General features: G+C 32.2%; 1 protein-coding gene across 3 annotated transcripts in view; it reads left to right on the forward strand.

Annotated features, from left to right (window-relative positions):
• Positions 1 to 5,419, forward strand: part of LOC143076460 (uncharacterized) — a 32,907-nt gene extending 27,488 nt beyond the window's left edge. For all 3 annotated transcript variants that reach the window (XM_076252249.1, XM_076252250.1, XM_076252251.1), the window contains exon 2: positions 2,355 to 5,419. In XM_076252249.1, coding sequence (XP_076108364.1) covers positions 2,677 to 4,341 — 1,665 coding nt within the window. In that variant the 5' untranslated portion in view covers positions 2,355 to 2,676 and the 3' untranslated portion in view covers positions 4,342 to 5,419. The remainder of the gene's footprint in view (positions 1 to 2,354) is intronic.
• The last annotated feature ends 12,715 nt before the right edge of the window (positions 5,420 to 18,134 follow it).

Genomic DNA, 18,134 nt, shown 5'->3' on the forward strand with positions numbered 1-18,134 from the left:
GAGCCGAAAATTCAGTTTGGAACGGGAATCGAACCAGGAATCTTGTGTTAGTAGTCCGATGCACTCACCATTACACCGCGGCTCTCATGACCCTATTTTGATTTTACCATTGCCGTTCGTATTTATTGTTTTGTTTTGTTGAAGGGTTGTACATTGATAATGACATTTAATGGTATGAATGGGTTTTTTGTTTCTTTTTCTGGCTTTTATTTCGAATTACCGTGATACAAGCTGTTCTAGACACATTTGGTGATCGACAACAATTCAGTGTGTGCCCTGCGATTTAAAAAAAGAGTGAGAATATCGTTAGCGTCAAACGAGGATAAAAGTTTTATATTTATTCGTTATGCTATACTCTAGCTTCAAATGCAGTTATTAGATATCAATACAGTTATTTTGCACATTAGACTTTCGGAAAAGATATAACTTGAACAATATGCATGTATATGTCTTTTTGAGAAAGTCATGACTTTCATTATTAGGTTATTTCTGTATATATATACACTTATAAATTATGCGCATAAAATCTTTCAAAACAAATATTCTATAGGATCAAGTGTCTTTTAGTATATATAGGACTTTCGGAAAAGTCACGAATTTGAACAAGTGTATTTCTGTATATATGGTCCCTTTATGCGATATCATGTACAAAATTGCTTGAATAATTTAAAGACCACTATCCTCGTGCTTACGTAGTGTATGTCTTAAGAATAATAACTTTAATCCAATACACAAAACAATAAACAATAAGCAACTGTCTGTCAACAAACCCATCTGATAATATATCCCTTTGTCTTTATTCATTCTGACAATGTCTAGTCATTTATAATTCATCTCCACCATTCATTAGTTAAATGGATGGCGGATGAGGCTAAAGGTCTGATTTATTCTATACAGATACCGAGGGTTCTATTGTTTCAGAATATCGCGTTGAAATATCAATTAATGTTACATTGAAGTGTTAACTAGGCCATATTTTACGGAATGTTTTTAAATTTATATTTTGACTTTGGAATGCATTGATATATTTAAAAAAAATAATTAAAAAAAATCTTTTAATTGTTTATTTAGATTAAATATTTTGTTGCCTATTTGTTTATTTAAATCAAATATTCTGTTGCCTATTTGTATTGTTCAGTTTTGATGTTGTTTGAACAAGCTTATATCATTTATTTGACTACTTCTGTTTCATTCCTTTTTTTATTTAAAAGTACATCTGAAATAATATGATTGCGTTTGCAAACCTAGAACATGAAAAAAAATAATATTCATAATAGTCGTAGATGTATTGTTAAACAGTGTAAACGAAGGTCAAACGCCACAGCATTTGATAACCAGCAATTTGACCCGAATATGGAAAATGATGTTCAAAAGCCGACCGAACAGTGTTATAAGGAAGAACGACTGTCATGGCCCATACATTTGTTATTAGGTAACCGCCACGAATTGGTTGATATGATGTGTCGGTGTCACAATTTACTAGCGACATGTTTTATCAGTGTTAGATCTTTGGTATACCATTATAGTCGTCTGGTCCGTAGTTTATAAACGTGTTTGTGTGATTACCGATTGTAACATTTTAACTGAGGGTGAATTCGTTTGGCGGTAACGCATGCATTGTTTTTTTTTTTTATAGTGTGTCTTTCTATGGTGTGGTGTTGCACTATTGTTTCAGATAAGGCAGAAGGTTTGGTACCATTTAAACGTGTAATCCGGCTGCAATTGTTTGCACCTGTCCTAAGTCAAGAATCTGATGTTCAGTAGTTGTCGTTTGTTGATATGGTTGATATGTGTTTCTCGTTTTTTTTTGTATAGACATAGACGTGACTGGGTGTGTAATTGAAAAACGTCATCTACTAAACGACAAATTGAAATATCGCATTAAAATATAATTGGCTGTAACTTGATTTGAAATAACACAATTGGAAACATTGGTTGCCTTCAGACTTTCAATGATCATAAATAGTTTCAGATAAGAAGCCGTTTTTATTTTAAATTCACGTTTTCTAAAAAAGGATTTGATTAAGCGTTGTCTTGTGAATATCTTTTTAATTTTTTTACTTCCCGACTCTTATTGTAGAATTGGGAGAGGTTCTGCGTCTTTTTATTCAGATTTTGTATAATTTTACTTTTCACTTTTTTTCATATATATCAGCTACGAAAAACAAACTTTCGAAAGTTAAATGTTTCGCACTCTACTCGACATTTGACTAAAACAGCCACTTCACATGTTTATATATATATACATATGTATATATAGTGTTATTATTGAATAAATATTGCATATAGATAAGACCTTAAATCTTCATTATACTTACTTGAAGAAGTTATGTATATGTATTCTTCTTTTACAGGTTGGGGCCAGATTTAGATAAAGAAAGTCAAAAATGATTTTTGGCTTCATTATGGATTTTAAAGTACGGACAAGTATATGTCATCGCTTCACGTGACCTTAGAATAAACTTCAGCCTTTCAGAAACAAAAACTTAAGATCGGAAGATAGCGTAAAGTAATTGTGGAAAGAAAGATTTAAAACCCTGTAATCACGTGACAACTAATTATAAAGATACAAAAAATGATTTTTAAAATTGATAAAAACACGACATTGTTGTGAAATATAATTACAGAAAAACAAAGACGGAATAGAAAGAATGTGACGACACGAAACACAATACAATGAACGGTGTCAATACGGTGAGATTACCGCTGATTGGAGAGGGGTTTCACATCGGTGGAGTAAGAACTGATCGTGAACCACCCTCTCGAAGCTGGGCAAGGATTAGGACGTGTTTGATTGATAATCCGAAAGATGAGGAATTCAGCAGACGACAGGAATTCTGGAGCTATCAAAATAGAAACCGAGGTGTTGTGAAATCATTATTGAAAAAGTTACCAAACGTTCCATTCAGGATTAAAAAAAAGAAAATGCGACAAAAGGATATTGAAACGGAAAGGGACAGAATTCGTCAAACTATTTCAAAACTTCCAAATATATCAAATACTGAAAAAATAATGGAACAGGATTCTCCTGGGAGAAGTACGAGACCTCGTCCGCTAGGAACTTCAAAGTATTCAGACTTTAATTTTAGATCGAGTGAAATGAATAGATCGAATTTGAAGGAAGTAACGAGGAAAACAGACAAAAATAATAATTCAAAGGATAGTGATTTTGTTCCAAATAGTAGTCGTCTTCCGCTGATAGACGATCGACCAACAAAGACTAGTCCGGTCAAAGGAAATTCAAAATTGGACGAGCATTCTAAAAAGGTGTCATTTTCTATGAACGATTTAAGTACAGAGATCGACAACAGATGTTCGACTGCTGCCTCTCGTTCGAGTACGGTATCGGAGACGGCTATAGAGAATTATGGACATACAAGTCATGGTATAGCCGACATGCCGCGAACAGTGCTAGATGTCGTTTCGGGAAACAGCAACGACAACTCCGAAAATTTAAATAATTCCAAAAAGAAATCGAACAACTCGATCCCAACTGTGTCCAATAATCATAAACACTGGTTTCAGAGAGTCGTTGGCGATAAAGAGTTGATTGCCTCGAATGATTATGAAAATTTTGCTCGAACCGCTCGCCCGTTAACTGATCGACCCTCGGACGATCAACCTACAAACAGTAAAATTCCTCCGGAAAAACAGTATTCGAGATCAGGATGGAATGTGCATTCGCAGCCGTTTTTCTCTAATTATAGTGGGACGGACAGGCATGACAATAGAACATCAAGATTGAGTTCGACAAAAGTTGGAGCTAGGTCAGTTGAATCGAGGTTAAATGATCAGAATTATGTAAAAAATAATGAAACTGAAAAACTTAAAAGATTTGAAAGAACATACCAAGCTCAATCACTAACTCAATCAAGAATTGCCGAAAGATTAACTCAGGGTAAATCACCGGACAGATACGATAAATCTCCGGAAAGGAACAGTAGATTATCGGACAGAACGTCGCCTGCTCAAACACAAACTCCTAACCGACTTGCCGATAGACTTGCTTTAAGTCGTTCACCCGAAAGAGTGAGTCAGGGTCAAGGTCTCAATAGAAACTCACCACAAAGACAAAATAAGCTCGTAAGTATGGAACACCAGTTTAATGACATTGGCCAGTCTTCACCATTTTCACCTTCTCCACGATATATGGGAGAGTACAAACTGACTAAATCGCCACCTCCCGTCTCCCCTGGACGATATTTTCCTATCTTTCCATCTAATGGATCACCGATGAGAAAAATTGGAGGTGTGGGCAAGAATAAATTTCAGAGGACAAATTCAAAACAAGAGCCAATAGTGTTACCGTTACAAGAATCAGAAGGCTATATGATTTCATAGGAACATGAATATGAAGACACAGCTATATTATTTCATGATGAAAATAAGATTGTTGATTATTTGTTTAAATATCAGTTTTACATGATTTCATGGGAACTTACCGCTACGGATTATTTCTTTATATTGCAGTTGAAATATTATTCCAATTGAATTTCAGAAATTAATCGATAAATCTTTTACTTTCACTTTCTAAGAAATCACTTTAAATGAAGGAGTGGACGGGTTTGAAATAATACAGAGCAATGGGCCAACATAGGTAAATTATAGGAAAAATTAGCCAAACAAGAAAGAGTAAAAGAGAATATATATAAAATACTTACACTTTATAAATACTGAAATACAGACCTTCATTACATATGCATGGCTCAATTATATTGGTTGACGCACCTTTTGTTGTCTCACAGCTGTCCAATGTTTTAAAGTAAATCGGAATCACTGAAATTAAGCACTGTTTCTCAAACACACGATTTATTATTATTATCATTTAATTCTTTTTTAGTCTTAATTTGATAGTACTTTCTCACTATTCCAATGTCTTTCAAGTATTTGTTTATTAACAACACGAAGAAATGTGAATCTAGTCTATATTAAAAATGTATCAAAATAACAGAAGTTCATTTATTAATACTTAACTTTACAACCATTTTTGATGTTTAATGAACTACATTTGGCTGACCTTTGCGTCAAAAAAGATGGTTTCAGCTAATTGTGAACTTTCTATTTATATGTAGCAGCATTCTAGCAACGCCTGCATACGGAGAATATATCTCCCAATTAATACAATTCATCCACCGTCGTCCATTAACTTTTACGAAAATCTTCTCCTCTGAAACAACTGGGTCAAATTTAACCAGACATGGTCACAATCAATATCTAATTCAACAAATGCATAGTATGACCCTTCTTGTCAATCAAGATGGCCAACATGGCTCAAAATAAAGCATAGGGGTAAAATGCAAGTTTTAACTATTTTCTTGATAACCGCCATGACAAGAGATAATTTGACAAGGGCAGAAATGTTACAAACCAACTAAATATAAACAGATGGTACAAAAGACACTCCTGCACTATTTTGACATCATAAAACTATAGGAAATATACAGTAAATTACACGAATAAAATGTTTTTTATAATTTTGTTTTTGGATAAAATAGCAAACCAAAGAGAGGCAACAATGAATACCAAACCAAGCCTAGTTCTGCTTTTTAGATTTTATTTTATCTGTTCTATTCGTTATCATAAGTTTTTTCTTTTTTTTTTCTTCATTTTTTTCTTCCAATTTTGAAAATGAATGTGATGAAAAATTAGTTATGTACTGCATAAAGTTAAATGTGAGTTTGTATTAAAATTACAAGATGTGGTATAATTGCCGATGAGACAACTCTACCTGAGACCAGATGGCGTAGACGTTTACAATTATATGGTATCTTACGGCCATCAACAATGAGCAAAATCGACACCGTAAAGTCAGCAATAAAACCTCCCGAAATGACAAAGATAAGACAATTCAATCAAGAAAACTCACGAGCTGATTTAAGTATAGAATAATGAACAAAAACGCCTAATAATAAAAATGCCAAAATCAGACGACTACGAAAATCCATAGTCAAATGGCAAAACCAAAATCTCTTCCACATCAATAGAATGGATAATAACTGTTATATTCCTAAATTGGTACAGGCATTTTCTTAGACAGAAAATTGTGGATTAAACCTGGTTTTTAGCTAGCTAAACCTCTCACTAGTAAAAAGACTGTGTGAACATTTATGCAAATTGGAAACGGCTTAATCATAAGTCAATGTTATCGATGCAAAGAATTTTATAGGCGTCGAAATATATGCGTTAATAAAGTCCCATAAGGGGTACATTTACAGCTTCTCCTTATAAATTGTTTATATAACAGTGAGGTTCCACAATGTGTCTGTACACAATACAATAACAACAAGTGGATTAATTTAGTCTTGAACGGCATTTTGTTTGAACAACTTTAAGAACGTCTAAAACAAATAAATCTGATCAAGATTTCAATTATCTCTACAGATAATTTCGTATTTTAAATTCAGTACTGCTCAGATATTTGCTTGTAATCAATCAGAATGATGATTAACAGATAATTCAAGAAAATAAACCTGGGAAACTAAATTAACAAGTTAGATCTACCATTTTCTACATAAGAAATGTCTGTACCAAGTTAGGAATATGATGGTTGTTTTCCATTCGCTTGATATGTTTGAACTTTTGATTTTGATATTAGATAAGGGACTTTCCGTTTTGAATTTTCCTTGGAGTTTGGTATTTTTGTGATTTTACTTTTTACATTCGTGTGTGGAAATGCTTAATACTTGAAGATAATTCTTGTTCTTTAAAATTAAAGTCAACTCAGGTTTTCAGACACAACTATTGGGTTAAAAAAGTAAGTGCAATCTTTATGGTCTATGTTATGGTGTTGTTATCTGAACTGGGTTTTTATTGTGTGTAAATATTGTTATATTATGAAGCACACGATAGATGCTACACGTTTGGTTTCTAATGAGGCTAAATCTAGGAAATTCCATCTTACATTGTCTTCTTCTTTGGATAAACTTGTTTGTTTTTTTTTGTCTGGTTCATTAAGTGTTCTGCCTTAGAAAAACTCAATGAAACGTCGCACGCTACTGGTGTTACTTTGGTAAAATCACGGACAAGACACATTCATCTTATTAATTCTTAAACATAAAATAGATATTATAAAGTGTTGTATATCATTTTAAAGCTTTTAAACTCTTTTTTCAGATTATTGCAATTTTGTATATGAAACAGACCAATTTCATTCATTAAAACTCAATAAAACCTTTATTTTGTAATATGATTTCCTTGTCCCGCGTTACACTTTTAGTTTTGTGAAATTCTGAATACCGTAAAAAGCATATAAATTTTATTACCAAACGATATAAAAGTTTGCCTAGAACAAGCAATTCATAATTGGGCGATGACGTAATGTCGATTTTTTTCTCTCGAAAAGACGGAAATATAAAAAAAAAAAGGGATCAAGATGATACAAATTATGTGTCCCATGCACGAAAGGTTGCCGTAATTTTTGTTAAATTGTCCCAAAAAAGGAATTCCAGAGCAATCCCCATGTCGAAAGTAAATAATTCTTATACTAATATTTTGTACAAAGATCACACTTTCGCCTCATGCAATAATAAGGAATTTTTAAAATAAATTCTTATTATTCGAGTTGAATAGCAATGTCCGACATTTTGTCCCCTTCAAACCAAATTAAACGTAGGGTTACGTTTTCTGTTTTTTCATGATGTTTATTTAATACAGTGCCATTCGCTACATAAAAAAAATTATAATGGATAAAAGTACAAAAAATTATCTCTATTTTGATATTAAATTCTAATAAATTAAATCTAATATACGAGATATCAGATAAAACTAAAATGTCCGATACAATGTCCCACATACGATTTTGACGTTATTTAATAAAATATACTTGTAACGTTCCGTCTAATTTTCATTATTGCGGTTTTCACAGACGATTTGGAATACGGCTATTTTATTTTGTTGCTTAGTAAGAAAACTTTAAAATTAATGTTTTATGTTGAAGCTCTATCGATTCATAGAGAAGGGGTTGGGAGAGATTTTCTCGCGGAACTGAAGTGTTTTCCGGACTACATGTATAAAAGTCGGATCCGCTATAATACAAATTAATAGAAAAAACCAGCAATAATAATTGTTCCCTCTAATTCCCTTGCATATATTTGTGCAGAACGGACATGCTAGATATGCCGTAGTCCTTTCGCCTTGACATTCTGGAGTGCAAAGATGAGTGCATTTGCAGTGCATATGATAGTTTATCCATAAAAAAGTAATCGATTGCCTTTATAATTAAAATGTATATAAAACAAATGGTTTCAATTCAAGTTACTTTTTTATTTTTAATTTGTTAATAAAACTAAAGCTTAACAAAAAAAAATTAATCCTTTAAAAAATTTATTGTAAAAAGCCATCTGAACAACATGCATTCCAACGTTTTTATTTTGGCTTACGTCTTTAAGTGTGTAACTTTAGGTGACACCAGTATCGTGCGACGTTTCATTTCTTTTCATGCGCTGGTCCTATAAATGTACTGATGTTTTAAACGATCTTATTCTTTAACATGGTCTGATTTTTTTAAGTGGTATGATTCACCACATGATCTGGTTCTACAGGGTCGATGCCACTGCTGGTGGACGTTTCGTCCCCGCGGGTATCACCAGCCCAGTAGTCAACACTTAGGTGTTGACATGAATATCAACAATGTGGTCATTTTTATAAATTTCATGTTTACAAAACTTTGAACTTTTCGAAAAACTAAGGATTTTCTTATCCCAGGCATAGATCACCTTAGCCGTATTTGGCACAACTTTTTATAATTTTGGATCCTCAATGCTCTTCAACTTTGTATTTGTTTGGCTTTATAGATATTTTGATATGAGCGTCACTGATGAGTCTTATGTAGACGAAACGCGCGTCTGGCGTACTAAATAATAATCTTTGATACCTTTGATAACTATCTATACATGATCATGTATTTTAGAAGTTCTAGTGTTTTACATGTTCTGGTTCTTCCTATGGTCTAGGTCGTCGTATGATATTAATCTGCAAATGTTGGGTTATGTCAATGGTCGTAAGATGTTCTGAATCCTGAGATGTTTAGGTTCAAAACATGCCCTAATGCGCTATATTTTCTGGTTAAGAAGTAATGGATTTTTACCCGGTCTGCCTCTTGCAATGGTCGACTTCCTGCAATGGTTGACTATTGCCATGATCTGCTTCTTGTCATAATCCGGTTTTGTGGATGATATTTTTGTCGGAGATTTTCTCGTTTAATTTCGTTCTTTTGTTGTACTAGTTTTCTTTCGTTAGTAGAAAGTTCTGGTTTCTCAGATGTCCGTGTGCGTATTATCGTTCCGTTCCACATACCACCTTGGTTATTTACATAGCCAGTTTTTTTTTACATTACCTTAATGTGAATATCTTCTGATATTTGGTAGGACTGTACTCAAGAATAACCCGTGGGAGCTTGGATGTGTAACGAGTTGTCGCTTTATGCCTCCAGTATTTCACCTTCAGCGATTGTGAAGGGGTAAAATGTGTAGCATAAACGACCAACCCGTGATAAAATGAGTATGAATCTAAGTGAATTGTATCTATACTAATACGACTAAGGCAGCAATTATTTTGTATCAAAGCGCTCTAGGTTAACGTAGATACGAGTATCTTGGTTTTTGGAGGAATACATTATACTTGTACAAAATCACTGAAACTAAAATTTGATTGATTTAAAAATTGACAATAGATTTATTCCGTATTGAGGACGTGTTTTTAAAAACAAGTTGGCATTCCATTGGAAACAACTTTACTCCATTTCTTTTATAAATATGAGGCTGTCTAAATCTATTGTCAATTTTTAAATCAATCAAATTTTAGTTTCAGGGGCCTGTTTGAACCAGAGTGATTTTATACAAGAATAAACAGTATAAACAGGAGCCTCTTAAGTTGACAAGTATTGTCTTTTAACTTCACATTCTGCTATATAGATGATGTTCTCTCAATGAATATTTCAAAGTAAGGTGACTGTTGAACTCATCGAACTTGAATTAAAAGATAACACAGATACAGCTTAATCTGCCTCATATCTTGACTTACATCTAGGAATTGACAATCAAGGTCGATTGAGAACATAACTTCACGACACGATAGATGATGTCAGCTTCCTTATTGTGAAAGTTTCGATGCCATGTAGCCACTCTTCAGCAGCACCTGAATATGGAGTTAATATCAAAACGTCAAAAGTAGTAAATGTTTTACCCATCAAGGGACTATCCGATTGTTTCGTTTGTATGCGTATTTTTGTAGATTTTGTATATCTGACTAGTTTTGCTGTTAACAGTTTCTATTTACCTTTCTTATTTAGTTTTTGACATATAAGCAAAATCACAAATTGTTGTTTACGGCCAATTACTCCTTACATAGATAAGATAAAACGATTTTTTGTTTTATTTCATATTGATTGATTGATTGATTGATTATCTTATTTCCTCCATATATATTTAGATTTTACAATTTCTATTATAAAAACAGAATCAAAACCATTACACAAACATATTTACATATCTTTAAACAACATCTAAGTATATAAACAGACATGAAAAAAAGTCCATAGATTGTTACCCAATTATATGAAATACAGTCGAAAAAAAGAGTCTATAATTCACCAATTTCATACAACAACAACATTAGTTGAGATCAAATATGTGACTATAAAGATCATAATTGAAGTCCTGATATAGTTTATACATATAATCTGCTATGTGGTGCATGCTGAGGCTCCATACATCAGCATTTATAGTTTGCATGGTATGATTCATTTTGCAGTTGCAAGTAACGACTCCACAATTTCGTCATCATCTTGATAAAAGAAACGAACGGAATCTTCTACGTCAGGAATATCAACAATTGTGTAGAACATTTCTATCCGAATTTGTAAAAGAGACGTACAGCAAAGTTTATACTGCATAATTATATCCGTATTATATAAGTTACACAAGGACCATTTGCCTGTTTTAATAGCTATGGCTCCTAATTTCACAAGCGTCATACATTTTGAATTTAAAGATGGATAAGTTACCGCTAGTCGTAACAAACGATGCTACGTCAAACATGTATGTATTTTATAGTACTGCTTAAGGTAGCACAATACAAAGATTTTATAACTCCAACTTCCAAGTTTCAAAATGCTGTAACTTTCTTAATAATGCTTGAAAATTTATAAAAGTGGTAGTTTTGGATAGCTAACAGATTACTCTTTCAAATTAATGCCATGTTAGTATTATGCAACAATTATGTAACCAATTATAATGTTAACTGTGTCTAAAATATTTTTCAGCAAATTTCCACTTTCAAATGAAATTAGCTTCTGCATAGGTATCCCTAGAGGGTTGATTTTATTATATGTTGTTCCTATGGCCATTATCTACAAAAGGATGTCTCAGATTTCAAATAGAATGTATAGAACAAATTTTACACCTAATTAAAAATTATCTCTTTTATGTGGTTAGGATGTTTACACTAATTAGCGATTTATGAGAGAATGGAATACCATAGAGACAATCTGAGACACCCTTTTGAAGCCCTTGATGTGTTGATTAAGATTTCGTTAAAATTTTCTGTATAGTTAAAGAGATGATAGAGCTAAATTTATTCAAGTGAACTTACCCAGATTTTGCCACTAATTACATAATAATTGATTACATAATGATTGCATAATAAAAATATTGCATTTATTTAAAAGATTAATCTTTTATCTATCCATATATACCTCTTTTATTATTTTCTATGCATTCATAAGAAAGTTACAGCATTTCAAAGGTTAGTGATTGGAAGTAAAAAAATCTTTGTATTGTGCTACCTTAAGTTCTTCTGGTCGCCGTTCAACCGAGTGTTTCCATTTGTTTTCTTCGTATATGTCTATAGTATGTTTTACAATTTTCCTCAACAGTAGTTTGTCTGGAAAGAAATTTTCAGACAAAACGTTTTCAACAAAAGCATCAAATATATATATTTCAGCAAAATTTTGATATAATTGTAAGTCAATGATTTTTGACTGGACTCACCGGTTAATATTCGTCCCATACGAAAACCAAACACCCGTTTTATATTGTTGTTTATTTTGCACGACACATTATCTCCCAAAAGTTTTATTTTATCAATATATTTTTCTACAGACCACACATCAACATTACTAATACAATAGTCAGTCGGACTGCGTTTATCCACCATTCGTATAAATCTGACGAAATATCTTTGAATTATTTCCAACATTTCAGCTTCATGGTAGGGTAGCTGACCCCAAGTTTCACATTCATAAAGCGCAGTTTTAAGGATAACTCTTTTCCATATCAAGTTATTTGTTAAGGCACTTATCCCTCGTCAATTAACGCCAACAGTACATAGTGAGTGAAGTTTCAGTTTCAGTTTTTTACTGGATTTATCAGATCTGTCGAAAGTTTTTCCATCTGAGTTAATCAGTGTTCCTGCGTAAGTACATGCACGTTTTCTTTCGAGTACAAATATTACCTAGGTTAAGACATGCTGCAGAATAATTATTGTTGAGATTCTAAGCACCATTGACAGTTGCGCTTGATAAAGTTGTGTAATCGGATAACAATATTGTTGGTATGCTGATCGGACCTACTAGTAGTCCACAATTCGTCGATAAGAGTTCACAAATCAAGTCATTGATAAATACGGAAAACAACCAGGAAAACAACACTCGGCCTTGACCTACTCCTTGTTCAAACCTGTTAGTCCACTATGCTGCACATGTGCTGTTGCAGTCTTATATGACATATATATCAGATTCCACAATTTACCTTGAATTCTAATTTGGTTCAGTTTGTATAGTAGTCTTGCCACACTTGGTTAAAAGCCTTTTCGCTGTCAAGAAAAATGGCATATTATACAATCGAATTACGTTCAAGATAATAATGACTTGTTTCTTTCAAGGTGTAAATAGCTGGTATCGCACCATGTTCTTTTATAAATACAAACTGGAGTTGATCCTTGATATCAATAAGGAGTTTATGAATACGATTCAAAATTATTTTATCAAAAAGTTTTCTAATAAAGAAGTTTAAGTAACGGCACGATAACTATTTTGATTTGTTTTGTCAAGAGGTATTATTTATTCTAAATGATATAGGTAAGTATTCCTGTTCGAGAATTAAATTGTTTTATGCACTCAGATGTTTTGATAATGTTTCACCACCATATAGTATGGGTTTATTTTATATATAATCTTGTCCTGGTGATTTACCGGCTTTCAAGGTTCGAACCTGATCCTTGATTTCATCTACGGTTATCGGTTTGTCGAGAGTATCAATATAACCTTTGTATTTATTGTTGAAAAGATCATGGAGTTTTTTGGAAATCTTCCCGTGAAATTCTTTATCAAAGCAGTTCTAGAGGTAAAGAGTATAAATTTTCAAAATATATCAACCAAAACATACATATAATTCCAGGTGTCTTTGCTTCGGTATCGTTATAAACAAGTTTATCTGTTGTCGGTCCCTGTTTCCTCATTTTATGCGCTGTTGTGAAAAAATTCCCCGATGTCAACTTCTGCCGCATTTTTAATTTTCTCATTCTTTTCATCTGTTTATTTATTGTAACCCTGTCGTGTATAATGTTGTCATTTTAATGTTATAAGTAACACTGCCATTGAAGTTTGTCGAGAGTATATATAACCTTTGTATTTATTATTGAAAAGATCATAAAGTTTTTTGGAAATCTTCCCGTGAAATTCTTTATCAAAGCAGTTCTAGAGTTAAAGAGTATAAATTTTCAAAATATTTCAACCAAAACATACATATAATTCCAGGTGTCTTTGCTTCGGTATCGTTATAAACAAGTTTATCTATTGTCGGTCCCTGTTTCCTCATTTAATGCGCTGTTGTGAAAAAATTCCCCCATGTCAACTTCTGCCGCATTTTTAATTTTCTCATTCTTTTCATCTATTTATTTATTGTAACCCTGTCGTGTATGATGTCGTCATTTTAAATGTTATAAGTAACACTGCCATAAAAGCGGGAGGTTTGGCATGCCACAAAACTGGGTTCAACCCACCATTTTTTTCTTTAAAAATGTCCTGTACCAAGTCAGGAATATGGTCATTATTATATTATAGTTCGTTTCTGTGTGTGTTACATTTTAACGTTTAATTTCCGTTGTGTCGTTTGTTTTCTCTTATATTTGAGTGTGAATTCACATTACTATAAGACGTGTCACGGTACTTTTCTATCCAAACTCATGTATTTGGTTTTGATGTTATATTTGTTATTCTCATCGGATTTTGTCTAATGCTTAGTCCGTTTTTGTGTGTGTTACATTTTAATGTTGTGTCGTTGTTCTCCTCTTATATTTAATGCGTTTCCCTCAGTTTAAGTTTGTTACCCCGATTTTGTTTTTTGTCCATCAATTTACGAGTTTTGAACAGCGGTATACTACTGTTGCCTTTATTTTCTTCTTGGCATGGTTTTCGGCCTGACGTTTACGTTTCCTAAATATTCTTTTTTTTTGTAAAGGCGACTAGATTTGTAACGAGGCTTGTTACTATTTTTCCATTCACGAAGTGCTTAGCGTTGTTCGTAATGAACTGTATTCAAGTCATTGGATTTCCAATATAGTTTAAGGTAGTGACGAAACTTTCCACACGGAATATACGCATTCACTGACGTATGTAGTGTATTTAGTCAAAACTGTATTATAATGTTCCAGATCATTTATGCTACAAAAATAGATTTTAGGTTTGCTCATGTTTAAAATTTTAATAATTTCTATTTGATACATCTTTATGTCGAAGGTATAATTCGACCCAGTTACGTCATTCGACAAGTGAGCAACTTTAATATTACGATTATCACAAAAACATTTCAAAGCATTACTTTATTGTTAAACTTTTCACAAAAAATGTCAACATTAAAATCACCACCTATAATTGTAATATAGTCTTAATTTAGTTAATTAATATAGTTATATAATATCACTCATTCTATGATAATATCACGATAAAACATCTAAATAATCTAAATATACATCATGAGAATAATTACTAGACGATAAAAGAGTACAAATTACACATACATCTTGAAAAACATCGATTGACAATATCGCACCACATATTCTGTCATTTCGAATTTCTACGGGCTTAATTTTAAAACCTGATGATTTTCTTATCAATATTGCTGTCCCACCCGAGCCCCTTGAACTATTCATACAAGAGCTACAAATACTATAAAACACAAGAAATTCGTCAGCAATATTAAGAGGAAAACATACGTTAGTTTCATTCAACCAATGTTCAGTAAAAAAACACCCAGATATCTGATAACTTACGTAAAGTTCACAAGTGAGACACGCCGTGCATTGCACCCTCATGTTCCAACAACCTTATCATGATAAAAAATAAAAAAAAATATACTATAGGTTTTAATTCCATGATTGTTCTGTCTGGTTGTTATTGTTAAAGTTACTATTGTAGGGTATGTATTCTCTCCAGTATACACCAGCTGGCCAAAAGATTTCGTTCGACTCTACGATCTCAAAGTCACTCTCATCAATGTTTATACGCATTATATATGTAGAATAGCCTCTTCCTTCATGCTTCTTACGTAATTTTGAAAAAAGTTATTTTCACACCTTTATTTTCTGCAAACGATTTAACGGCTCCATTTAAAAGTGCATATGGTTTGTTGGCTCGAATATTATAAAGTACAATATGTTAAGTCCTTTTTCGAACTACTCCCCTAAATACGGAAGTATCGCTGTCTAAAACTAATGGCTCATTTGGCTGTTCTTTATTCCCTTTTATTATTTGGTCATTACCTGATAATAAAACTGGGTTTGACAGTAAGTAGAATATTTCCCTGACGATATCGGGATATCGGTATTTAGTCGGATCTTAACATGTACTGGTGATTTGTTACAAACTGGTATTTTCAAAAATAAACAACAAATGTCGAAATGTTCAGGACTTAATTAAATTAATTGTATTAGGGTAAGGTGATGCAAGCATACGATTTTTATTGCATCTTACACTTTTAGAAGCAAATAATCTTTTACTACTTTATTAAAATATTGTGTAAAAACGTTAATTATGAGCTATGAAAGTCAAGTGGCTCGAGCATTTTTCTGAGGAAGTTTTAAAAAATTTCAAAGAAAGATTTTTAACGTGGGTTAGCTTCAGTAGTCTTCACTATCCTATAGATTAACAACTTTTGGTTATATTTATAATCAAGAATCTTCTTTGAAGGTGGAGCACGAATGCACAGTTAATCAATTATATTGATGTGCCATTTGTATGCAAGAGTGACATTCCTTTGTAATTTGTGCCGATTCGAAAAAAAAGTTATGCGAGTATTGTCTCCCTTCAACAGGTTCATTATTTTATAATTAAGTATAGGTTTCTGATATAATTTTGAATAATTACAAAATGTATCAATTCAATATATTTCAGTTTTTGTTATTGGTGTATCAAAAATAATGATGTACGAATATTAATTGCATAAAGGAGTAGGTCCGGTAAGGGTCGATTATGGCCTCAAATTTCGAGTTCATCTGTCGAAAAATTTTGGACACTTTTTAAACATTTAAGTGTCCAGTTCAGTTGATTCAATTATTTTAACGGAAAGATGTTTACTGATTTAGTCATTAAAAACGCTCTGTCCAAGCTTAAATAAAATCTTTCAAATATGCCTAAAAATGTCTCTTTTCAAATGTTTTTGCAAAAAATGAAAGTGACCGCACCCGTGTTCATCCTCAACCTTTATATATGTAATATATTAGCATCAAATACAACTTACAGTTCAATACTAAGAATGAACACAAATGCGGCCACTTTCATTTAAGACGTAAACTGTCAAAAATGTAACTAAAATGCTAAAATTGTGAAGATTTCAGTAATTTAGCACGAGTTAATGATGCTAGTACCCGATATATATGTGCATTATTATTGTATAGTCAAAAACAGTCCATATTTATGTAGCAGAAGAATTCTACTTTCCAAAACAACTAAAAGTTTACATTTTAACAATTTTGTAAAAATGCTATATTTTTGGGCCAAAAAGAGGTCTTACTGGACTTACTCCTTTGAAACGTTTAAAATGATTACATACCAATATAAAGAATCGTTCATCATTTTTGAAAAAGACTATAATCAAGGTCCAATTATTTATCTCCCCTTCATGATAGATTGATTTTGGAAATTAAAATCTAATATTAATCACAGAGAGGGACAAGCGATCAATTTTTAGCTTTAAAACAATTTTCCACTGTCACCTCTTTTACTTTATACAAATATAAGGTTTTTGTCAGCTAAATCTAGAAATTTTATTAGATATTATGAATTTTTATTACAATAGATTAATATGCTACAGTAAGTGATTAGTTTTAAGTGTTCGATTAAAACGGTCGTTTGTGATTTCAATATCATAATCCATGTACGTTTGGTAATGTCGTTGTTAAGGGGTCACTATGTTTACGCTTTCAATGCATGCAATGTGTGCTTATCAAAGCGAATTTTGTTTTTAAATTAGATTTTGCATTAGCAGTAATAAGTTGGGATAAATTTTGCCAAAACAAGGTAAACAGCATCACTTATGTTTTATTAGCTTGGGAGTCAATAATTCAACCTGATTTGAATTCATATATATATGTGACCTTCATTTTAACCCTTAGATGGAGATTAATTACGCATGTATGTATGAAGAATTTACAGTTGATAAAAAACGTTGAAAAATTAAACAAGGGTACAACAGGGAAAAACATCAGGACAAACGATTTTTTCTTACACAAGAAAAACCGATGATTTTTATATATATTTAATATATGAAATGCTTTCAAATAGACCTAATGAAATTGCTATTAAAGGATTGCATGTGCTTATCTGTGTAAAAGTACAAATCACACAAATACTGAACTCCGAAGTAAATTCAAAACGGAAAGACTCTTATCGAATGGCAAAATTAAAAGCTCAAACAAATCAAACGAATGAATAAAAACAGTGTCATATTCCTGAATGGGTACACGCATTTTCTTATGTAGACAATGGTGGACCTTTAAGGTCGTATATGACTTTTTGACGAACTTGTAGTGCTGATAACTTCTGCCTGTAACAATTTATACATATATCTAATATAGTTTTAATATATACTCAAGAAAATATAAATTCATTATTTAATATGTAAGTGCACTAACCTTTTGAG

This window comes from Mytilus galloprovincialis, chromosome 5, assembly GCF_965363235.1.
Source record: "Mytilus galloprovincialis chromosome 5, xbMytGall1.hap1.1, whole genome shotgun sequence".
Classification (NCBI taxonomy): domain Eukaryota; kingdom Metazoa; phylum Mollusca; class Bivalvia; order Mytilida; family Mytilidae; genus Mytilus; species Mytilus galloprovincialis.